Below are 25,553 nucleotides of genomic sequence, written 5' to 3'. Positions count from 1 at the left end.
GTGAGCGTGTAATGGTCTTAATTATCATTTAGCATGCCAGCCTCATCAACACTGTATCGAGCCAGCGATAAAATAGCAAAAGCTGGGGGTGACGGGGAGGGAGTGCAATTCGATCGCACGAAGATCGTGGCGGTGACAGAGGCAGACACAGAGCAGCGGAAGATAACTTTAGAACGAGCCGAACTTTGTACCTGGGGGGTGCGCGTGGGAAGACGCAGACCCAAACAACATGCACGCACACGCGCACAGACACATGTTGGCAGGGGCTGCTGACTGACATCTCTCTCACTGAATTAGTCACGATGAGTGATGTGTAACCAGCCGTGACTCGTTCTGGCTGGGGAGATAGCCTAATTCACTTTGTTTAATTAGTCAAAAGTAGTAGAGCGTTGGCTGCTCCCTCTCCCCAAGCCCCTTTATGTTGCTCAGCATCTTCCCATCGTTGGCGAAAACAAACTTGCAATCACACCTGCTGGAGTTTCAGGAGGATTGGGGGGGGCAAACAAAAGGAGCTCTCAGTGCCTCGAGTTCTCTTCCACCCGAGACGCTCACTACATTTTGCCTTTGGATACCTTCCCAAGGAATCCTTTGGACCACATTTGAGAGGGAAAGGGCATCTCAACAATGTGGGGACTTCTGCTGATGCATGGCTGAAGTCTATTGGTTCTGCAAAGAGGAAGAAGAATAAGATTTTTTTTCCCCTGTCATTTTTAGTACATCCTTAAAAGGTACAGATGATTTATGTCTTTTTTTTTGTTTTTTTTTTTATCTTTTACTTGGTACTAAAATTTGTCAGCACATCTCAGTGAGTATATTCCTACAATTCGATGCACTACATTTAACGAGAAATACATTACTTTATGAGAAAACATATCAAACATTTGGATAGCTTTTGGATTTTAAATCCTGTATTACGTTTTTGCCACAAATTTGAAACATTGAGCATTAAAGGGCTACGTATGTCATATTCAGATCTATTCTGCGCTGTGTTTTGATAATAATAACTGAGAAAATGTCAAGAGAAGCAGAAAAATATTTAGTGATTTAATAATTATAGCTTTGGAGCAATTGCACATGATAATATTTTGGGGGAGATATTCTGTTTGACCTTTCAGATCTGACATTTTATGTTTTCCTATTTGACATTTTATGAGTTTAATCTCTCTGATTTGTATTCTACGACCTTTTTGTTTGTGTCTGCGAGCATGGTGCGCACATAGGTTGAATGTAAAAGGGGAGTAAAAGTCTTAGAGCATAACACAAGCAGTAAAAAGTAAATAAAAACTCAAAAAAATCAGTAGGACGTTTCCACGCCTATAGTCGGTGGGGAGTAGGCGCCCCCTTGTGTTGGGAACCGTGTAGCACTAAAGAAAATGTGGGCACACTAGCAGATGGCTAATAAAGTTAAAGTGGATATCTGATACACAGCTTCCAATTCTAAGCTCTTTCTAAGATTTTAAGTTGACTAATGTGTTTCGAGCATTTGTAGTTTCAAATCAAAAACTCTCTGACAGGTTAGAGACATGCTATATTGTTCTAAATTGAACAAAGGCTTGTTATGAAACACAATTTGGATTGATGTGAAAACACAAAAGCAAGAATTTCCATTGCTTTCCTGGCATGATACAATCAGCTTGTGTATGTGTGGACGTTGCTCAGGTTGCATGAGAACAAAAGGGTTCTTGTTTCATATTTAAAGGACCTACTTGGGGTTCTAAATATAACCCATTTAGACACCTTGTGTGAGTCCTAGTTGAGTCTGGTATATGTAGGTAATGAGAAAATGTGTTTAAATAACACAACAAATCCTGGACCCATATGGGTTCCACTTATCGAGATCAAACCTACATAGTTAAGTTAACATAGGCCTATTGCGTCGTTGTTTGTAATAGTGAAACGTTTACTCTATTGTTGAAAGAGAAGATGAGGTTCTTATTCTCAAAATAATCATGTCAAAGTGTTTATAAAACCTTTGTGTTAAAGGGTTCAGGTATCTATATATGTTGCCTCATAAAATGCTTGTTGCAGATTGGGCTTTATTGGTTGAGTGCACTATACAAATGAATTTTGGAGGAATATTAGCCATTAGAAGCATATTAATTTTAATCAAGCTTATTGGTTTGGTCTGGGAAATGAATGAGACCCCCCCCCCCCCGATTAGAGATGATCTTTTGAGGAATGGCACGGAGCACTGAACACATAATGGATTAGGGAATTGGCAGATAGTGCAGCAAGGGGTTGTTTGTCGAGGTAAATGAGTTCGCAAGCCTTGGAAAATCTGTGTCTAGTGGTTGGGATTATGTTTTGTCCCTTGGATGGTAGAAAGCAAAAACGGCTACTAGGAGGATGTGAGACTAAAGGATAGCTGGCAAAGCTAAAGGTTGATGTTTTTTTTATTTATTTTTTGTCGTATTTACCTTGTCCACAAAACTCCTTATCATATTTCTTGAAGTACAGTCAACAGTGGAGTGAGAAGAGACCTCGGATGCATAGTCAAGTGCAGGACTTTCTGAACAGATGGGAGCACTAACATAAAGTCAATTGAAAAGGCTTGGGTCAAGACAGAGTTTGGCTGGGCCCTAATGTCCCAAGAGAAAACGCCAGGATAGTAAGTAACGGTAAAGTTAAATGTAGGTGACCAATGTGACAGACAAGGGTTAAACCTCTTAGCTGACATTAATTATGAAAAATTCTTGTGGTCAGTGCAGATTGCTATAAAACAGTGCAGCTTCATCACGCCGGGTTCCCAATGTTGAAGGGAACATTTTTAGTGCAAGCAGTTCTCTTTTCCGACATCGTAAATTCTCTCTGGGAACATGCAAACTGCAATAAAGTAAAACATAAGGATGCCGCTTGTTGTACCAGAGGACAAGAAATCTCCCCTCCAGAAGAACCAATTTCAAACCAGGATCGAACTGGATCCAAACTGGTATCTCAGAAAGTAATATGGGTTCTTTAAATGTTGGGTCACCTTCAGGTTACCAAGACAAGGGGCTTTTGATTGAGCTGCAGTTTGAAGTTTTGCAGATAGTTTCATCGGTGAGGTTGTGTGTTTAAATGTGTGCGACAGGAGAATGAAGTTAAGCCCAAATTGAGATTTCAAATTATTTGTATTTTACTAAAAGGTTTATTTCTGATGGGAAATGAAAAAAGGGACATGAAGAATTATTTATAGTTTATGCGTATTTTCACAATAAATATTTGGTAATGAGCTCTAAGCCTTTGGGGTTGGAAGGCAACATTACTCGACACTATTCCCAATCAGAAGAAAAATGTTGGTGAGAGAAACAACTTCCACATATAAATCTGTCAGATTATGATTTAATCAGCTTTTAAAAGTTAAGTAAAAAAAATTATCCACCTTGCCCTGCTGCGGTTTGTTACCGTGGAGGGCTCCAACACCCCAAAGACAATGAGCAGAGCGTGAACAGCATGCTGCAGAAAATAATAAATAGATTTATGCGCAAATGTCACATTTAATACAGTTACCGCGCGCGCGCGTGAATTCATTATTACACCATATGTTAATGCAGCTGCTTCTGTGTAATTCTGAGTGTGTGTGTGTGTGTGTGTTGGAGCGGGGTGGGGGCAGTGGGTCTCTCCCTCTCTTTCTTTTTCCGCGTATTCGCGCTTTGAAGTAAACCAACAACTACTGTCCTGGAGTCAGCGGGTGTGGAGCCTTGAGCGTGGTAGGTCGGTCGGTAGGTAGGTCGGAAGAACCTTGCAGTGCATTGTTCCATTTTCTGCAGCCTGATGCAGGGAGATAGTGCAAGTCCCGGTGATCTGGATGGGTGACGGGAGGTCGTTCTGAACTTGTACCGAACCCAATTTTACCGTTCAACCGAGGAGCAAAGCGGCGCCGGCGGCAACATTCGATGTTAAACCGGGGAATATTCGATTCAAAAGAAAGAAAAGGGGACCCATGAGGAGGAGAGTGCGCCGGGGAGACGCGAGTCTGCTCCTCAGCTGAAGATCGGTGGAAGCGACCGAAAAACACATGGATAGAGATGATTTCTGCGGGAGCGGGTTGTTGATGAACGATCGCACCTCGGGTCGTGCACAAACAGGTTGGTTTGACTTCGATCAAACTTCGTCTGACGCCAACAAATCGGAGCTCATCGAGATGCGAAATATTGAACTAAATTTGCTGTCGGGTTGTGCACAGCGACGCGCCTGGTGGCGACGCCTGGGTGTATTACTGGAAACTTAGCCGGACTTTAGTCGGATGTAGGGGCTTTTCTAAAAGCCCCTACATCCGAATGAAGGTCATAACCTTCAGTATAAAGGATGTGTAAGGGGAAAGGAGACAGTCAGACGTGTCTATAAAATAAGATAAATGAATCCAAATTTGCTATTCATTCAATGCATTACTTGACGATCTTTAAACTCTCAATGCTGCAGAGAAACCCTATGATCAAATCAGTAATTCAATAGTTTGTTTTTTCCCCAAAGTCATTTGTAACTTCCCAGTTTATTTTGCATTTATTATAGAAAAAGTACTAAGTATTTAGTGCCTACGGTTTAAAGTATTTGTATTTGTTAAAATACAAATTTTCTGAAATAGCACCTTTCAAATAAAAAAGAAAAATAATTCAAGAAGAGAGCATAAATATTAAAACACAGTCAAATTAAATATGATCAGAGACACGCAAGCTATGTATTTGCATGGGAAGAATTCCCACTCGGCTACAGCAAACATTTGGAAGAAGCTGCTCTGGTCAGAGCAGACCAATGTTGAGCTACTGGACCATATGCAAAATACTAAATATGGGAAAAAGCTAACACCGTACAGAACCCTGCACCTCACAGTAAAACATGGTGGCGGCAGCTTCTTGCGCTCGGAATGCGTTTCATCTACAGGGATAGGGATGCTGGTCAGAGTTGATGGGAAGATGGATGAAGGCAAACACATGGAAGAAGATGAAATGTTAGAGGCTGCAAAAGACTTGAAATGGTGACGACACAAGAAAACAGTTCTAAGTATTCAGCTTTACTAGAGCACGTTCATGGCTTAGAGTAGTCCAGCCAAAGTCCAGATGTAAATCCAAGTGAGAATTATTTGTGGCTAAACCTGAAAGCTGATGTTTAGCTGATGTCCTTTTCGGTCTGCAAAGAAGTCTGGGCACACATTTCACTCTCCAGGTGTTTAAGTCTGGTAGAAAAGATAAAAGATTTGTATTACCTACCTTGATCACCTTAGCACAATGTTTGGTATCGGTTCGGTTCTAAATCCTGGTTTCATCACCGTTCGTTTTTACTTTCCCTGTTTAGATTTAAATTGGTATTAGAACTTGCAAGTCCATAAAATCACTTCCTTTATGCTTCTGAGAGATGAACAAACTTAGGTTGATTAAGGTTTTAATCAATTTTAATTAGTGCAGTTTGATCTCTTGATTCTTAAACCTGTCTTTAAGAATTACTGTGTAGAGTGGAGTTTGTGTTTTCAGATGCTGGCTGTTTTATGTTGGTCGTGTGTGCTTCTTTTGTTTAGGCAATCAGTTAATAGATATTTGTTAATTAATAATACAGAAATATTCTATTGTTGGGGATTAGCTCTTGTAGATTATTCCATTCTCATCAACGTTTTTTGATAGATTTTAAGCAAATTTTTTATTCTTACTTCCTAATTTCTTTTTCTATAAGTTGCTCTGTGGGAAGGAAACAGTTCCATCCATAAGATGAGGCTTTATGAGGCTCATTGATTTTTACATTAAAACAATTAAACAGAGTATGACCTTGCTACAAGACTCTGGTCATCTTTGCACTAACTCGAAATACTGCTGTACATAATGCAGTGGACAGCTGATTCCAGGGCTGAAATTGTATTACACATGAAGGCAGCCATATATAAAACCATATATAAAGTTAATTCCTGGCAGACAGACATGGACAACAGGGAAATGTTGTTCTTTGGGCAGATTAGTCCACTTTATCAAGGTTTTTTATCTGTGCCAGTGGGTGCCTGCTGCTATGTCCCATTATTGTAAAAGTCCAACGTATTCCTTACTACTTGCAACTAAAGCATTGGCCTCAAACATAAGGAGAGTTTCAGAAGCAAGAACAAACTTATTGTACAGCTGAATATGAACCTCATTCCAAGGTTTTTCATCTGTAAGTTTGGTTATGTCTCTTTGTTTCAGGATGCATTTGCAAGCTGTAGTCAACCTTTCTTGAAGCTGCTTTTGGAGTAATTGCTTCTTCCTCTCAGAGTGGCCTTTTAGCCTATGTTGGTTAAGAACTGTATTTACTGTGAATGACTCAACTCTCTTGCCAGCTTTGCTCAGCTGCTCCACAAGATTTGAAGCGCATTATACAGTACAGACCAAAAGTTTGGACACACCTTTTAATTCAATGAGTTTCCTTTATTTTCATGACTACTGACATTGTAGATTCACACTGAAGGCATCAAAACTATGAATAACACATGTGGAAATAAGCACTAAACACAAAAGTGTAAAACAACTGAAAATACCCATTATATTCTAGTTTCTTCAAAGTAGCAACCTTTTGCTGTGATTACTGCTTTGCACACACTCTGCATTTTCTTGATGAGCTTCAAGAGGTCGTCACCTGAAATGGTTTTCACTTCATAGGTGAGCCCTGTCAGGTTAATAAGTGGGACTTCTTGCCTTATAAATAGTCATGAAAATAAAGAAAACCCATTGAATTAGAAGGTGTGTCCAAACTTTTGGTCTGTACTGTATGTACAGAACACTTTCATCTCTGGAGCACAAAACACATCTCTTTCCGGAAGAATAGTTGTTTTGTTTTTTTATTCGCATTTAGCTACACATTTCTCTTCCAGATACGGCAGCAAAACTGATTCATTTTGATTGTCCTATGATTGAGATGTGTGTGTGCTTGAGTACGGGTGTGTGTGTGTTTTTAAACATCCACAGATGCAAATTCATTTTACTTAGTACTTACTTATACTGTACTTATTAATCAGAAGCTTCCAAAGCATATTGCATATCACCTCATGACAATGTGTGTAATCCTGAATCAACATAGAAAAAAAAATCTAAAGAATACACAGGCTTTTGAGCACCAAGTATGCTGAATTACATTCATTCTGATGTTCAAACATCTCTGTCTCAGAAGTGTGAAACCACAGATGGATCCACTGTGTGATGGAATTAAGAAAACCGAGTCCAGTGATCTGGCTGCAAACTCTCGGCCCCCTCCAGCTAAGATGGCTCGGCTGGAGCAACACAACTCGGGAACCTCGACCCCAGAAAGGACAAGACAAGGGAGTCCTTTGCCTAATAGTCCCTGCCCGACCCAGCAACCTACCACAGCAAGTTGGCACTCCAAAGGTACCTGGTCACAATAACGATAATAGTAATCATAAAAACATCAAATCGAGCTTATTCCTCTGCAAGTACACGAACTTCTTATGGCAAGTACTGTGCGTCTGGTACCCCAGGAACCCTGCTGCCTGTGTTCTGTGTGGTGGAGCGTCAGGAAAGTTCTGTGGAAGCAGAGAGAAGAGACGAGCACGCTGAGTTCGTGTTGATCAAAAGGGATCTGCTGTTTAATCAGCTGACAGAAATGGCCCTGCTGGCGCTGGGGTACTCCCACAGCTCTGCAGCGCAGGCTAAAGGTAAGCAGTACACACAGACACACGCACAGAGAGCACAAGCACATTCGTACAATTTTAATTTTCTTTTTTATTTTGTTGTTGTGTGTATGAGTGTGCAGGTCTGATCCAAGTCGGCAGGTGGAACCCAGTACCTCTGTCCTCTGTGACTAATACTCCTTATGCGACAGTGGCTGATATGCTGCATGATGTTCATCATGTTGTTACACTGAAGATCCAGCTTAACAGGTAGATAATGAAATTACATTATTCTTCTATGCGCTATTTTTATCTGCAGCTATGGACAGACTTAATGAGCGTACTTTCACTTTTACTCTTTGGCCCTTCCTTTGAAGTCACTGGCAGTATAAAAAAAAATTATCCAGTTTTAACAAGCGGAAATCATCATCGTTGCAGATTCCTTTAAATCAATTGAAAACGTGAAAGTCATGTTTTATACAGACTTTATATGCATGGTTACATGTCAGAATCAACTTCATTCACTTAGTTTGTGCACGTAATCAAGGAATTCGACTTCTGCTTTGCTCTCAGTAAAGACGTTTAAATCTAAATATATAAATACAGATGTGGTCAAAAGTTTACATACACTTGTAAAAAACATAATGTCATGGCTGTCTTGAGTTTCCAATAAGTTCTACAACTCTTATTTTTCTGTGATAGAGTGATCGGAACACATACCTGTTTGTCACAAAAAACAGTCATAAAGTTTGGTTCTTTCATACATTTATTATGGGTCTGCTGAAAATGTCACCAAATCTGCTGGGTCAAAAATATACATACAGCAACATAAATTGTCAATTTTGGTGATGTAGAGAGTTGTGTCAATCAAATTAGCTTCATGTCATGGCCTCTTCACGTCTTGTAAGTGATTCTGATTGACTACAGCTGTTGACTTCTCATGAGCCCATTTAAATAGGGCTCATTTGACCCAGTGATTAGACTCAGCCACAAAAGCTACAATGGGAAAGTCAAAGGAACTCAATGTGGATCTGAAAAAGCGAATTATTGACTTGAACAAGTCAGGGAAGTCACTTAGAGCCATTTCAAAGCAGCTACAGGTCCCAAGAGCAACTGTGCAGACAATTATTCGCAAGTATAAAGTGCATGGAACAGTTGTGTCACTGCCACGATCAGGAAGAAAACGCAAGCTATCACATGCTGCCGAGAGGAGATTGGTCAGGATGGTCAAGAGTCAACCAAGAATCACCAAAAAGCAGGTCTGCAAGGATTTGGAAGCTGATGGAACACAGGTGTCAGTCTCCACAGTCAAGCGTGTTTTACATCGCCATGAACTGAGAGGCTGCCGTGCAAGAAAGAAGCCCTTGCTACAGAAAAGGCACCTTAAGACTCGGCTGAAGTTTGCTGCTGATCACATGGACAAAGATAAAACCTTCTGGAGGAAAGTTCTGTGGTCAGACGAAACAAAAATTGAGCTGTTTGGCCACAACACCCAGCAATATGTTTGGAGGAGAAAAGGTGAGGCCTTTAATCCCAGGAACATCATGCCTACTGTCAAGCATGGTGGTGGTAGTATTATGCTCTGGGGCTGTTTTGCTGCCAGTGGAACTGGCTCTTTGCAGAAAGTAAATGGGATAATGAAGAAGGAGGATTACCTCCAAATTCTGCAGGAAAACTTAAAACCATCAGCCCGAAGGTTGGGTCTTGGGCGCAGTTGGGTGTTCCAACAGGACAATGACCCAAAACACACATCAAAAGTGGTAAAGGAATGGCTAAACCAGGCTAGAATTAAGGTTTTAGAATAGCCTTCCCAAAGTCCTGACTTAAACCCCATTGAGAACATGTGGACAGTGCTAAAGAAACAGGTTCATGCAAGAAAACCATCACATTTAGCTGAACTGCACCAATTCTGTCAAGAAGAGTGGTCAAACATTCGACCCGAAGCTTGCCAGGAGCTTGTGTATGGCTACCAAAAGCGCCTAGTTGCCGTGAAAATGGCCAAGGGACATGCAACCAAATACTAATGTTGCTGTATGTATATTTTTGACCCAGCAGATTTGGTGACATTTTCAGCAGACCCATAATAAATTTATGAAAGAACCAAACTTTATGACTGTTTTTTGTGACAAACAGGTATGTGTTCCGATCACTCTATCACAGAAAAATAAGAGTTGTAGAACTTATTGGAAACTCAAGACAGCCATAACATTATGTTTTTTACAAGTGTATGTACACTTTTGACCACAACTGTATATGCAAAATCAAAGGTAACTTTTTTATACGAAATAGGAAGACATGGTTGAATTAGTGAAAACATGCATATTATCGGTTTGTAGTGTAGTGCCTGTCGGGAGGTGAACATCGAAACCGTTTCTGTCCGTGAGGTCTGCACAGACGTTAGATGCCTTTTTGTGACTCTAGTCTTGTACAAGTTCTGGATGGAGGGAAGGTCAGCCCTGATGATCCTCTCTCGCAGACCTGATTTGTTCATTGCAGTCTGATCCTCTTCTGTTTTGTGACTGAGCCGAACCGCACAGTGATGGATGTGGACAGGATCTGCTGATTAATGCCAGTTTAGAGCAGAAAACACCTGTTGTGCAGCAGTATGTTTGGTTTGGCTATTAATAAGTGGCAAAAGCAATTATTAACAAAGTCAGCGATTTTAATCATCATTACCAAGTCGGGGCACTGCCTGATTATCGGGAAATAATAGCCAAATACCTTTCAGTCTCAGTTTTTGGTCTATAAATATCTGCCTGGTGAGGTGTAGTGTTATAGAACAATAGATGAAGAATTAAGTTCAGCACTGATGTTCTGAGGCCCTGCACACATCTACAGTACGAAGACAGACACCTTCTCTCCAAATATGTAAGAAGTTATTAACAAAATGCTTCAACCTATCAATAATGCAAAAACCTGATGAAAAGAACGATGTTAAAATTTATCAACAGCAGAGTGAACAAAACAGTTGCGTTTGTGTATTTTGCCATGCAGGCTAAAGATTCCCAGAAACCCAGGTGAAAAATTCTCTTTAGATATTTACAGGGCAGAACCATTTTCATGCTCAAGCCATCATACTCAGCCAAACACAGCCCTGCATTTCTAATCTGTACACAAGCGCCAAACAGAGCTGGAATCAGAAGGTCAGAGGACAGATGTTGGATTAAAAAAAAAAGAAAAAAAGACACAACTGATATTATGCTCATAAAATATCCGGTTATGAGAACCCATAAAATGTCAGCCATTACAATCTCCAAAAGAGCCAGATGCTGAATCCCAGAAAATGTCATTATTTACTAGTGTGTCCAAAACAGCCCGTAAGGCGTAATACACTAACTACACCTTTGGCTTCCATTTCTACATACCTTTCCAATAATCAGGATGGGAGCTGCTTGATTTTTTTACCTTTTTTACTCTTTCTTCAGGCTCTCCAACATTGATTTCCAAGTGGAAAGCGATAGTTTTGTCTGTGCTGACTTTTAAAAGTACTGATTTTAGCAGTAGTTCCTTCCCCCTGTGTATCTCCTTGAACTCCTGAATAGGCTTTGTTTCACTACACTATAGAGGCTTTTGCTCATCCCCTGCTGCCAGTGTGCCTTTTTATACCTTTTTTTTTTTTACTTCAACTCCAACCTTTCTGTGAAAGGCCAGTTTCCTTAGCAATGACCTTTTATGGTTTACCCTCCTTGTGCAATGTGTCGGTGACTGCTGGACAACTATTAAGTCAGTAGGCCTCTCCATGGTTGTGTTTGCCTATATAGCATGACATGTCTGCATAAATATCCTTTTCTTTATTGCTTTGAGTAATATTTTTATTTTCTGCTAAATCAAATTTCATTATTTCATCAGCTCTAAGCCATCATTATTTTAATACAAATAAACAGTAGAAATATGTTGCTGTATGTGTAATGAATATGTATGAGCTTCACTTTTTGGATTGAATTACTGAAGTAAATTAACATTTGATGAAATACAGATTTATTGAGATGCTCTTTTAGTTAAAGATTACATTAAACTTGGCATTAGAGTTGCTGTTGAACTTATAAAAAATTAAGTGAGAATTAAGAAGTGTTTCCTTCTGTTCTTAAAGCTTGCTATGAATAGTACAGTTATAAAACAGCAATGCCAAACCACAAACTGAAGCACATGTAAAAATATGTCATATATTTTTCTGTGAATACTTAAATTAATGTTTGGTGGTTGTTTAATATCGGGGTATATTACCAAAAAAGAGAAAAATAAATGAAGATTATGTAGGCAGACATACTTGATAGAGGACATAGTTCAAAAACACTGGAGCAGGATTCTTTCTTTTTTCTTTTAGCTTTTCCCTACTCCAATTTGGAAATGACTAATTTGTCTAAAGAGAACAGTACACTGTATTAAAAAAAAAGTCTCTAACTTAGAGTAAAATACTGGCAGCTGTGGTTGCCAGTAAAATCTTTAGTTTAGAGTCCTGAACTAAAGAACCGAAGGAAAGTGATTAAATATGAATGTGAATACAAAGGGAACTAAGCAAGAGACAAAATGAGAATCTAAACAAACGCACAAAGAACAAAACACAAGAAGGAGTTACACAACACCCGGGAAATTTTCTGCCGTTGACGACTGTTAGCATAGCAAGTGGACGTCACAAGATTTCCAGAAAGAGCAAATACATACTTTAATGATCTTCCTCACATAGCAGTGTTATTGGACATTAAAGTCAGCTTGTCTTAGAGATGGTCAACTTTCTTTGTTGAAATTTTTTATCAGTGAGTGTTCTGTTTGATTCTTCTAGAATCAAATTGAATAATGTGTTTCTTTTTTTTTTTTTTTTTAAGTGTTTGGATTCACACTTTTTAAGAGTTAATTTTAAACCCTTGGATTCTTTTTTTTCTGCCTGCCTACAGTACAAACTGTACACCAAAAACATTTTAGTGTTTTCCTTCTTTTGCTTTCTTTTTTTTAAAGTTGTCCCAAACTGGAAGACCTGCCACCAGAGCAGTGGAGTATCTCCAATGTGAGAAATGCTCTGAAGGAGCTTCTTAAGGACATGAATCAGAGTTCCTTGGCCAAAGAGTGTCCGCTTTCCCAGGTATGATGCACGAAACTCGCACCTTAACTAATCACAAATGGTTAAAAACAATTAAAATAAAAGTTATTTATGCATCTCTTGATTTGCTAAATCATAAAACGACTTCATAGCAAAAACATACACGAGTCACATGCAAACCAAGCACAAAGAAAAGGACAAACATGAAAAGAATATGCATGTGTTGCCCTTGGCCTTCATGTTTCTGTGTGTGTTTGTGAGGCTGCGTTTATAAGCCTGTATGTGGTCTAATAAATTTACAGGAAGTCGAGATGCCGGGGTTGATAAGATGTGGGGGCAGGGTGCAGGAGAGAGAAACGGATTAAGGAAGATGGCTATCTCTTAAAAAGCCATACCGCCCAGGCTGCTGCCTGTCTGTGTCTATTGACTGGAGACCAGTTTGTCTGTCTGTGTAGCCTCACCAAACACCTCAGACTATCTGTTCATCATTTGATATCTAATTTTTATAGACAATTAAAATGTTTAATGTATTTAATTTAACACAAAGAGCCAAAAAGAAAAAATAAATAAATAAAATGGTCAGTTTGTCATTTAGTGAAAGCCTCATATGCATATTTCTAATTATCATTTTAGTCAATGTTATATTGCCAAAGGGAACAGAGTCCAGTTTTAAAAAATGGCCTCTATTTCAAATTCTTTTCTTCTCTGCAGCCTTAAAATCTGATACGAACCATTTCCTCCTCCCCCATATCCTCCTAACCCCCTCGTCCCCAACACACATGCACACACACTTTCTGATTTGTGAGTGGCAGATTACAATAAAGATGTGAAGATGAAACATGTAATCAGATGTAAAGAGTGCACAGGATAGTCTTCAGGGGGGAAAAAAAGTACATCATTTACTAAAAGACAGACATTGTCTCTGATGACCTCTAGTGTTTTGTTTGATTGCACACACATGCTTGCACACATTCATGCGTTCGCCGAGCTCACGCACCGACACACACATCTGTCTTTATTATGCTGTTTACCTGGGGGTCTTTTTAATAACACGGATCTGAGTTCATTAATATCAGATGAGTGAGCAGCTGAGGCACTCAGGCCGCCCAAAATGTAATAAATACCTTTTGTTTTCTCCCCCCACTGTGTTTCAGGGAATGATATCATCTGTTGTAAATAGCACTTACTATGCAAATGTCTCGGCTGCCAAGTGTCATGAGTTTGGTCGATGGTACAAGCACTTCAAAAGGTCCAAATGCCACCAAGGTAAGAGTTTTTATATTCCTTTCTAAAAATGTGAATTTAAAATCTAGAATTTGTTGTGCTAATGTATTTAGAAAATGCTTTTAAACTTGACCTTTCTTTAATTTCACAGTGTTCAATAATTCATTTAATTTGATTCAGTTTAAATTGAACAATTTAGAATCCAATTGATTTTAAGGAATCAAATCCTTCTTTTCATCTGAATATGTCTTGTCAAAACTCACATGTTGACCAAACAGAGCTTGCAATAGTCATTCTGACATTCATGTTTAGTTTAGTCCCTTTTTTAGTTTTATGACAACACATAAGCCCTTTTTTTTTTTTTCCCCAACAGACGTAGAGTGCTTTTCTGAGCAATCCTCAGATATTACTCACATTCAGCAGCCAATACCAAGCAGCCCCGTCGATCAGAACTCCACCCTTCTTTTCCCTCATGGACCAGTCACCAACATCTGTGGTCGGCCATCGCTTGGTCTTCACCCTCCCGGGTTGGTCCCGCAACCTCTCAGCTCCCAAATGGTGAACCAGCAGCTGATAATGACCCAGTTTCTCAACCAGCAGTATGCCGTTACCCGCATGCCAGCTGGCCAGGGTCTCTCTTCTTCGCCACAGCAATATCTCAACCACCCCCCAGTGGGAAGGCCTCCTGCCAAGGCCTTTTCCAAACCCTCTGATTCTCAAGCATCACAGCAGGCACAGTGTGGTTCTGGAGGGTGTCCAGCAACAATGCCGCAAAATCAAACGGGGGCTGCAATGTCTTCAGTAGCACCAACAGATGTACCGAGTGACATCTACCAGAATGTGCGAGAGGAGCTGAGGAGAGCGGGCATCTCCCAAGCTATCTTTGCCCGAGTGGCCTTTAACAGAACCCAGGTATTGTAAGATGGATATGCAGAGGGAATGCTGATATAGTTTCCTGTTAAGGGTTTGTGAAAAATAAAATGTTAACACTTATACTAATATCCAGTATTTACATCTTTGGAAACATTAAAATGTAAAGAGGATGGCACGACTTCTAACCTTGCCATCGAGATTAATAAGTCACAGAAGCAGCTCAACTATGGAGAGGCTTCAGAGATCAACTGCTTACAGAATCTACAGCAGAGCCAATTTTATAAGAAAACCACAAAAACTAATATTTTCATTTTGGCATGACCTATATCTGGACTAGAAAGCATTTGGAGAAGATGCTCTAGTCAGGTGAGACCAAAAGTAGAGTTTTGGCCATAATGCAAACATGTGTTTTATGGAAAGATTACACTAAACATCAGCCAGAACACACCATAATAGAGTGGTATCATATAGGAGTAAGTACGCTTTTCCTCATTTTGAACAGGAAAGCTGATCAAAGTTGATGGGAAAACAGGTGCAATAAATATATATAAATACCACAGTTAACTTTTTTTTTTTTTACCAGTAAAAAGGTTGAAAAACATGCATCCCTGTGTAATATTCAAGTTCAAGGGGCTTGACCACTTTTGCAAGACTTTGCTACTTTTGGCCTGCTGTTGGTGTTCCAGTAATAGTTATGGCATCTTGGTTCGCACACTGTCCTCGCCTCTGCTGCACTGACCCCCTCCCTCTATGAATGTGTGATTCTGTGTATGTGTTTGTGCCAACACTCTGCAGCACAAAGCTGGTGCCAGCAGTAAAGCAGCTGCTAGGCCAAGTAATCACAGCCCCTCAGAGAAATGTTGTCTCGCTCCCTACCTCCTGCTCAATCTCGCTGTCCTTCTATTATGCCACCTTTCACTCTGGCAACTCAGTTCCCTGCTCTCTTTACTCAATGTCTCATACAGAAAATATGTCTTTTTTTTTTTTAAATCTTTTTTTAATGTCCTTCTTTGCCACCATGTGTTTGTGTCCAAAGCAACCTGGCCCAAAATCTTTAATTCCTAAATTTACCCTGAAAATTTATTATTATTATACCTGCTATTATTATTAATAATAATTAATAATAAATTATTATTTGCTATCCACCCCCATGTTTTTCTGTTGCCAAGGGTCCTCTCGTGCCAGCCCTAAGCATTAGGCATGATGCCAAAACTCTATCTCAAAGTACAAGGCATGTTTGTCATTTGACAATTCACACAAAGACCCGTTTCTGTTTGCAAGCTGGAATTAGCTATATGAGTCTCCAATGGTGATCCATTGTTTGAGAAAGAAAGGGCGTTTCATCTCATGCTATTTCTTTTGTCTTATTGGAGAGACGGGGTTGCTGTTTATGCACAGACTTTAATACGTATGGCGCTATTATTAAACTGCAAGATGCGCATTGAAAATGTTCCAGATATGGTCAATGCAGGAATATGTTAATAGGTTAATAGGGTAGAGTCTCACATTAAGACAACAAAAGTGTAGGTGAAATAGAAAACAATTCATATTTGGTTCAAAGTGTATGACTTGGTTTTAACGTGACACTGCATTACAAATGATACTGATACTCCGTTTGGATAAACCCCAAATATATGTCTCAAAAGATAAGATAATGAGCTAGGGTTGCAATAAAAAAAAAAAAAAAATCTGAAAAAAATTAAGAAAAATCATTTTACATTTCAACAAAGTTGATATGTCAAAAAGTATTTATATCATTTGTGATAATTAATAGGAAAGCCTTAATAGACATTTAAGCGATAAAACACATTTTATATGTAGTGAAAAGCTTTCTATATTGTTCCATTAATGTTTAGACAATTCACATTTGAGCTCCAGGGCTCTTAAATTGACCTTTTATGCAACTCTGTACGTGGTATGGTTAATTTTTGTCTCAACAGTCTTACACAAAATATTATCTGCTGGTATTGAGTTTATGACCTATTTTTTGGTCCAGGTGTGAAGGTAAAGCATAACTTTACCTTAAGTAAACACACTAGTTCTTAAATGTCCATTAATGAGACCCATTGTCATTAATATTACTATACAGAATAATTTGACATCTGGTTATTTATTATTTCATCTGGCAAAGGGAATCAATGAAGTCTGATCAAGCTGAAAAGTTTAAAAATGATTCTCTATGAAGAACGTCCTTCAAGTTCCTTCTTTAGCCTAGCAAGCTGAATCAAAATTTTTGACCCAATGTTTGGTTGAAATCTTCTGTCCATGTAGGATCTGGATGAAAGAAAACCAATCATTCTTTTAGGTGAGAAATCTATGAATGCTTTTGTAACAAATGATCATAATAAAAAAATTTAAAAAATCAACCTACATTTATTTTTACTAGGGTTTACTCTCAGAGATCTTGCGTAAGGAGGAGGATCCAAAACATGCCTCCCAGTCTCTGCTGGTCAACCTGCGGGCCATGAACAGTTTCCTGCAGCTTCCTGAGGCTGAGAGAGAGCGCATGTACCAGGAGGAGAAGGAGAGGAGCATAACTGGTTTCCCACCCAGCTGCAACAACACGCCCCCAAGATCCACACAGGTCAGCCAGTGCAGAGACCCCAAGAGATGAAAACAAAAGCCAGGCTTACAAACAGTCTTACTACTTTGCAGCCATGATAAAAATAAGTGCACCTTCTTGTTATTAAATTTTTTTTTGCAAGGATATATGTCCCTATAAGTCTCAGGTAAATTATGTCAATGTAGCCTCAAACATTCTCTCCAGCTAATCACTGGAGAATGTTTGTTTGGCAATTGCACTCTACTGAAAAGAGTTTACCAGGCTATATCAATACCCCCTACAAGACAGATAGACGTTTAATAAAATGTGTTTCACAATTTGCCTGGAGCAACAGATGAAGATTCCAAATGCAGCAAAAATATCAGCATTCTCTCCAACTTTATTGCATTTCTTAAAATGCTTATTCTGATCCTCTCTCATACATTTAAGAGTAGCACTAGAATATTCATTTAAGCATTTGGTCTATACACCTATACTTTCCTTTAAAGTGCATCTTTATTCACACATTAATATTCTGTGCCCACCTAATCATGTGGTTCACTTGCTGTGAGGTGACAGTACTAATAACCATTATACCTTTTTATTTTCCAATCCTAATTTGGTAAAAGCTTATCTGACTAACAATCGGTGGGCGGCTGATAGACATTGAAAGAAGCACAAAAATCTCTCCTAGAAACAATGATCCAGCCTTACTTTCTGTTGGGGGAGGGCGGACGAAAACAATAATCGAAGAGAGCGCACCTAGTAGAAGCAGACAGTATCGGTTTGTGGCTTTTTCCAGGAAAAAGATGCATTGAGACCCAGACACACTGACATAGGAGTACCCTCTATACCAAGGAAAAGTGTGGAGCAATTTAGCAACTGCTGCAGTGACTTTTTTGTTCCCACAATCCTCCACACAGTCTAAGCCTAACGCAGCATACCCACTAAAATAGCTCCATAGCAAGCTTAAGTTAATAGTTTAGTGTTATCAAATACAAAAAAAATATAAGAATCACAACAACTATTTCCTCACTTGTACCCACAGATTTCTAGTTTAAGTAGTTTTCTTGCCTCTGCTGATGAGAGCACAATGCCACATATTGTGAAAAAAAAAATCTACATAATTGTAGCTCTGCAATTAACATTTTATTTGCTCACATTCCGAGAGTAATCCAACTCCCTCTTTGTGCAGTATGCATTGAAACCGTTTCCTTCTTCTTGTCTGTTTCTTGCAAGGCGAGGCTGTCACCGGTTACAGCCGACAGAGGGCTCAGGACAGACAGTTGTGTTCTTAACGTCAGCGCCTCTATCTATGAGGAGATCCACCATGAGATGAAGAGAGCTAAAGTGTCCCAGGCTCTATTTGCTAAAGTTTCCGTCTCCAAAAGTCAGGTAGGGACTTTCTCGCTCATTGCCAGTGAAAATCCACAAGCTTGTCTAATCCCGAACTTGTGCATAGTTTAACCACTCATTTTCATTGCTTGATTAAATGTTTAAATTTGGCATTTTTAGATAACTACATGCTCTCATTTAAATCAGAAATAGCTAATGTGTGTGGAGAAAAGCCCAGATAATCATCAAGCAGCTGTGCTCTGCAGAGGACTATCGTCAGTGCATCAGACTGCTATTGTGTCCTAAATTATCGCTTTAATAGTCAATGTGCACAAACTCACACTGCCTGCTTACACACGCAGACGTACAGTAAGACTGCACGCACCAATACACACTTGCACAGACGCTCAGACTCACACAAACCCACTAATGCAAACACACACGCGGGCATGATTCGAGTGTTTATTGTTCTCATTTTTATGGCGGCCCCATAAGCTTGTTATTGCCTTTTGTTTTGAGGATAATTTTCCTTCATAGAAAAGGGGGGATTTGAGCTGTCTCGCTTTCCCTCCTTCTACAGTACAGCAGATCTACATTTTCTTTTTCTTTTATATTATTTTTCTTCCATTTTTCTTACCTTCTGTCTTAATTTGTTTGTTTTTTATTTCTTCCTTTCTTTTTTGTTTTCTTTCTTTGTCTTTTTTCTTTCCTTCCTTCTTTCTTTCTAAGGTCATCCTGCGGTCATGCAAGTACAGATATTTAAGACCCCCAATGTTCTATTCCCCTTCTTTTTTTCCCCCCTCTGCCTCTTATCTTCCTTCACTTTCTCCATATTGTTTGTGCAGTTTGCTCTCTCTTTTCCACTTTATCTCCTCCTCTTTTCCTCTCTCTAATTTGCCCAGTTAGTTGGCAGACAGAACCATGCTCCATCTCTCTTTCCTATCTGCTCTGTGCATCTGGATGGTTTTCGGTGCTGAAGCTGGGTTTCAGCCAGGTGTGTGTGTGTGTGCATGTGTGTGTGCGATTAAGCCTGCTTCCAATCATGTTGCCATTCATGAATAAAACTGGGCTTTATGCTCCTCATTTTCCTCAATCTGCCACTCACAAGTTTCTTCTGTGATGTCAAAACAATTACGGCAGATAAGAGAATTTCAGTGGATTAGTGGCATGGAACCAAGAAATTTACCTTTTTGCACGTTTTGTAAGTAAGACAACAAGCATTTTTTTCAGTTAATGTGTAAAGAAATTGAGAGCCTAGACCTAGAAACAGGAAAATATTTTAGTTGAAGTGCTTTTAAAGCTCTCAAATAATAATCTGAAATGTGTGGTGTGCATTTGTATCCACTCCTTTATTATGGTACTCTTAAATGAATGAAAATCTAGTCCCACTAACAGCCTTCAGTCGTCACCTCTTTAGTTAATCAATGATGAGTTATTGATTTGAATGTTCATCATCATGGTGTGGGAAGGCTTTTCTTTGGCAGGGACTGGAAGTCTGAGTTGATGAAAAATAAATTTCTATAATACAAATACACATGACATTTTTCAGATTTTATTTGTAAAAAAAAAAAGCTTAGAAAGCCATTGAGCGTTCTCCTTTATCTTCTTGGGTATATTCTGGGGATCACGCAGTTGTGGGAATCTGGACAGTAAGAATTCAAGAAAAGACGCAATGAGAAGTTCTGTCTTTATTACACAGTTGGAGGCTACAGATTTGTCAGAGGATAGCAAGCGTCCCCTTTCTCAAACCACTAAACTTATCAAGTCCCAGCGTCCCCTCTCTCCAGACCCACAATCTGTGTACAGACATCATCTGAGCATGCTCACAAATCCAAGCAAACAGGTCACAGGATAAAATGTCAAATAAATGTCAGATATGAAATTCATAAAATGTCAGACCTGAAAACCCATGAAATGTCAGATATGAAATCACCTCAAAGGTTAGGTATTAAGTCTCAAAGATATTATTATGTACCAATATACCAAAGAAATGAATTTAAGACATACATTACTAAATACATTTCCATTATACCTTGATAGCGCTACTTTGTGCTTGTTACATAAAATCCTCAAAAATATGGTGACGTTTCAGTTATTGACATGAAACAGATGCAAGAACATTCAGCAGGTCTGAAGACTTTTGCATGCAGGGATGATGCCTCCTGGCACCAACATGACTGCAGAGCAGTGCAAAAAGCAAAGTCCACAGTGGTGTGGATGAGCGTTCTTGGTTTGATATAACTTAACCAATCAGCACACAGTCCTGATCTTGACTCCGTGGAAGAATTAGAACAGAGCCTGTATGTGTGTGTATATGTATATATACACACACATACATTACATTTTATGCACTCAGACACAAAATGAGTATAAAATACATTATAGTGTAAATGTTATACATAGAACTAGTTTAACAAGATATAGAACACCAGAAATTGCAAAAAGTAGTTTATTTACAGGCTGCACAGTTGGTAGCACTGTTGCCTTGCAGCAAGAAGGTCCTGGGTTCGATTCCTGGCCCTGGGTCTTTCAAAGTTTGCATGTTTTCCCTGTGCATGCGTGGGTTCTCTCTGGACACACGGCTTCCTCTCACAGTCCAAAAACATGACTGTCAGGTCAATTGGTGTCTCTAAATTCTCCATAGGTGTGAGTGTGTGTGTGTGAATAGCTGTGTGTCCTGTCTGTTTCTGTGTTGCCCTGCGACAGACTGGTGACCTGTCCAGGGTGAACCCCGCCTCTCGCCCGGAACGTAGCTGGAGATAGGCACCAGCACCCACTAGGGACAAGGGTGTTAGAAAATGGATGGATAGTTTATTTACAACATTCTTTACTGTTTATGTTATTCGGCCATATTGGATTGGAGGTCGGGGCTGGCTAAACACCTCAGGAAATAACGATAATTGGAAAATTGTAGCTTAAAAACATGAACAGAAACACCAATAAACATGATTTAAACAAAAATTATATTAAGCCAAAAAGAACCATTGCATATATTTGCATATCAATGTCGTTGTATGGTTTTGTAGGGCTGGCTGTGTGAGCTTCTGCGGTGGAAGGAGGATCCCTGCCCAGAGAACCGCACGTTGTGGGAGAACCTGTGCATGATCCGTCGATTCCTCAGCCTGTCCCAGATTGAACGAGATGCTATCTATGAGCAGGAGAGCAGCAGCATGACTTCCCAGCACTGTGCCGACAGGCTCACTCTGCTTCCCAATGACAGCGCCCTGGTAAGGCTGCAAAAAGAGGACATCAGTAACACACACACAGATATTTTCCTTGAATACCAAGTACAGAGATTCTATTGATTTAGAAATCAATTGACTCTCAAAATCATTCATACTCATGTCATATTGATAAATCATTTCCTGTTTCCAGGAATGTTTTCAAAACACAATGCTAACTTGTGCATTATTCACATACTGAAATGTGGTGGCGGCAATATCATCCTATTTGATTGCTTTTTCTGGAAATGGCACAGAAATTTTCAACCACATAGATAAATCTAGGAGCAATTCCAAATACTAATCAGTTTAGGCATAAATCTTTCAGTTTGCTGCTAGAAATCTGAAGGTGAAGGTGATTTGTTCCAACCAAAGCAGACTAGGTACTGTAAGTAAATCAAAGAGTGCATTAACAAAATATTAGTTGATTCAAGTCCACTGTGCACATTTCTTCTGTATATGTATATATATAATTTTAACCAAAGTCCCTTGTTTCTTAATTTTTGCATTTGAACTAGGGCTGTTTAGTCAGATGCAAACAATTCTGATCACTGCATCTCCATCCATAAACGAATACTCTTTTTCCTTTTTTTTAAATCACTGTGTATTTGTCTCAACAGCACCAACGCAACTGCATGATGTCTCAGCAACATCATCTTCAACCCCATCACCCACTGCAGCCTGAGCCAGGTCTTGAGCTGTCTCCACCCCAGCCATGCGCTGCGTCACCTGCCGAGTCTGAGGCCGGGAGCGCCTGGGGGCACTTCAGAGTAAAACTGCACAGCAGACCCAGCTGGGCTGACGAAAGGGAAGACAGTAAGGAATGGGCCGAAGGGGAAAGAGAAAACGCTTATAATTCAGGTGTAGACTGGGGCATCACTGGAAGAGTGGGGTGCACTGGTAGAGATGGTGATGTGCAGGAAAGGGATGCGACCATACACCTGGGAGGTCAAGATGACGTTAGTCACAACAGCAAAAGTGAAAATGTTAAGAACAACATGTTCATGACGAGGTCTGCTATCAAGAGTGAGAACAATGGCAGGGTTGGAGTTTGCTCTGGGACAGATAATAAAATAATTATTAAAGAAGAGGTCCAAGGTGATAGGTTAACGGTGTCTAATGACGCCCTGGGAATCCTGCAGAGCTTCATCCAGGATGTCGGCCTCTACCCGGACGAAGAGGCGATCCACACCCTCTCTGCCCAGCTGGGTTTGCCCAAAGACACGATCCGCATTTTCTTCAGCAGCCAGGACTTGGAGCAAAGCCAAGACAACAGCCGGAGTCCAGCGCACAGTCACGACAACCAGCAAGTCTGTTCGAACCCAGAACTCCTCATGGCAGACTTAACTACACAGGAACCGGACGTCACTGTGAAGGCAGAAAAGAAGGAGATCGGGGTGGAGAGAATTGGTAGAGACACAACAATTGAGGTTTCTATTTCACGGGAATCAGATGTTGCCACTCAAACATTTCCCCCAATGAAGGAGGAGCAGGAGAACGACGTCTAAGACATCCAAAACCTGGTTAGAACAAGCAATATTTTCTCTGTGAGCCCCTAACAGACCTAATCGTTATTAGGTCCACGAGTTAATAACTTGGCCACTCTTGCATCTTCTTTCAATGCAGTTGACTGTGTTTTTGATACAAGATAATAGGCATGTGCTGTTACACACAGTAGAATATTACCTGGACTGCATATGACATAACTTCTGGAACGTGTACATATATATGGGTCTGGACATTCTTTGTTGTTGCAACCACATCTGGATAATATTTTCTTGCTGGTGTTTAAACAACGAAAATTTCAGAATTGATCGCACAGAGGACCAAAAAAAGAACAAAAAAACATACAGTAAACATTTATTGTTGACATTTGAAGCATGTTAAAAATGCTCTGCTGTATTTATACATGTATTTTCTGTTACAGTATCCAGTATTATTGGTGCAGTAGTTGGATAAATCCTCACTAATAGATGTCAAGCAAAAACTAGCTGTGATTTCTTTTTTCCTGTTCTTGCACTTTCTTGAAGTATTTTAGGACTGTATTGCATTCTTAGAAACTCTGTGTTAAGTCATGTTAAAAGGAAAGAACTGCCTCTTTTTAATGCCAAGGCTTTATGAATTAGTGTAATTTAAAGTATTCTGGTCCTCGCCTATCAAGTGCCAAAACTTTCACAGTACGATACGTGAATAAGTTGTCATATAAGTATTTATTTGTGGAATTACATTAAATAAAGAAACAAATGCAGAAATAGTCAATCAAAGATAGCATTTAGAGTTACTTTGAGGTGATTGGTCTTTAGTTGATTTGCGATGCAAGTTGTCTCTAGTACCACAGTCGCTGTTTAAATAATTTCATGAAAGACATTAGCACAGGAAATATGAAGTAATCAAATAAATACTAAAGGAAAACAGGTTTGATTTTTTTTTTTTTTACATCTGACAGATTCAATGTTTAATTTTTGATTTGCAACATTTAATTGTCAGAATACTGAAATAATACTACATCTATTTAAAATTTCAATAATGTGTCCATCAACAACTTTTTTTAAATTTACTTATCAGATGTGCAATTCTAACATATTCATTTATGGGACTTGAGGTCTTTGATATTAACTACATATTAAAACAAAGGACAAATAATACATCAAGTTTTATTAATATTTGTACACCTAAAGATTCCAAAATGAACAGAGACAAGGCGTTGAAAACCCAACCAAAGGGTATTTTTTAATTTGAAGTGACTGCAGTAACCACCCTACCACCACGTTTGTTAAAGTTTAGGGTGTATTATAGTACACCAGTTTGATATTAGCTTGTTTAAAAGGTTTTGCAAAGAGAACTACCAACACCAATAACTAATGCCTACTTTTTAAGTAAAGAGGTAGGAGAGCCATAATTTGTGCTTGCAACATTGAGCTTCTGCCATAGAAAATTTGATAATCAAAAGTGAAGCTATACAATATCTAAAACTTGGCCCAAATTTGGCAATCATATAATTATTCCAACCCCACCTACAGATCTAAAAAAGGATGCATGTTTATTAAAATACTGCTATGAAGCATGATATATCTTTTTATGTCAAAATAAATGAAAACTTGGGGCTAATCTGACAGAGAAATTGCATTTTTTTAGACTTATTTTTAACACATTACCTTATCTAACGCTATTTTTAAACCTGTCATTACTATTTTTTGCCCTGAAACAGGAGGTTAACTGTGACTAAGTGTACTGATGTTTGTAAATGGGCCATGCGTGTATAGTATATCTGTCAAATAAGGTGAACCAATTCAACAAACCTCACGCTCTTAATGTTTAAAAGGATTTAATTGTTGCTAGTTGTTGGGACCAATAATGCCTGATTGAAAGTGGCACTGCCTTCCTCTGTCTGTCTTTACCTCTTCATTATTTACCATTGCAGTGATTTGTAATATGTTTGAAAGTACTCTTGTGATCTGGCTTTAATTTGTCTAATTTATTAAAAGTTGATTTTTGTTTTTCTCGTAATATGTTTGTTTCAGGTCTACATAGTCCTGTGAGGTTGAAGAATTAACATTTTTCAAATAAAGATGGTTGAACATGTTTGAGTAAAACAACATAATGCAGACATGAACCTTTACGATGGTGCTGACTGGAGGAATTTAAAAAATCAAGTGAAGTGTCTTTCCTGAAAACACCAAAAGGCCCCTTACTGTTTTATTTATTGTGCTTATTAAAGAACCACTTTGCTTATGAACACATTGTAGTTGACACAGTATACTTATC

The 25,553-nt window shown here is 39.2% G+C and overlaps 1 protein-coding gene across 2 annotated transcripts; it reads left to right on the top strand.

The window, feature by feature from the left end:
* Nucleotides 1-396: 396 nt before the first annotated feature.
* satb1a (SATB homeobox 1a) lies at nucleotides 397-25,295 on the top strand. Of its 2 annotated transcripts, none has more exons than XM_028037133.1 (11): nucleotides 397-728; nucleotides 7,099-7,316; nucleotides 7,427-7,603; nucleotides 7,702-7,828; nucleotides 12,512-12,635; nucleotides 13,748-13,859; nucleotides 14,191-14,729; nucleotides 17,077-17,274; nucleotides 18,472-18,627; nucleotides 21,594-21,794; nucleotides 22,409-25,295. In XM_028037133.1, exons 2-11 carry the CDS (start codon nucleotides 7,115-7,117, stop codon nucleotides 23,294-23,296), a joined length of 2,724 nt encoding a protein of 907 aa, XP_027892934.1. In that variant the 5' UTR covers nucleotides 397-728; nucleotides 7,099-7,114; the 3' UTR covers nucleotides 23,297-25,295. The 2 variants fall into 2 exon arrangements, with proteins under 2 accessions (XP_027892934.1, XP_027892933.1); XM_028037132.1 differs by lacking the exon at nucleotides 397-728 and adding an exon at nucleotides 3,625-4,067.
* Nucleotides 25,296-25,553: the final 258 nt, after the last annotated feature.

Source organism: Xiphophorus couchianus, chromosome 13, assembly GCF_001444195.1.
Source record: "Xiphophorus couchianus chromosome 13, X_couchianus-1.0, whole genome shotgun sequence".
NCBI lineage: Eukaryota > Metazoa > Chordata > Actinopteri > Cyprinodontiformes > Poeciliidae > Xiphophorus > Xiphophorus couchianus.
This window is presented reverse-complemented; position numbering and strand designations above follow the sequence as displayed.

Coding starts and splice junctions, on each gene's coding strand:
- satb1a (XM_028037133.1), top strand. CDS start 7,115: ATGGATCCACTGTGTGATGGAATTAAGAAAACCGAGTCCAGTGATCTG. Junction 7,829..12,511: donor CTGAAGATCCAGCTTAACAG/GTAGATAATGAA, acceptor TTTTTTTTAAAG/TTGTCCCAAACTGGAAGACC. Junction 18,628..21,593: donor TTTCCGTCTCCAAAAGTCAG/GTAGGGACTTTC, acceptor ATGGTTTTGTAG/GGCTGGCTGTGTGAGCTTCT.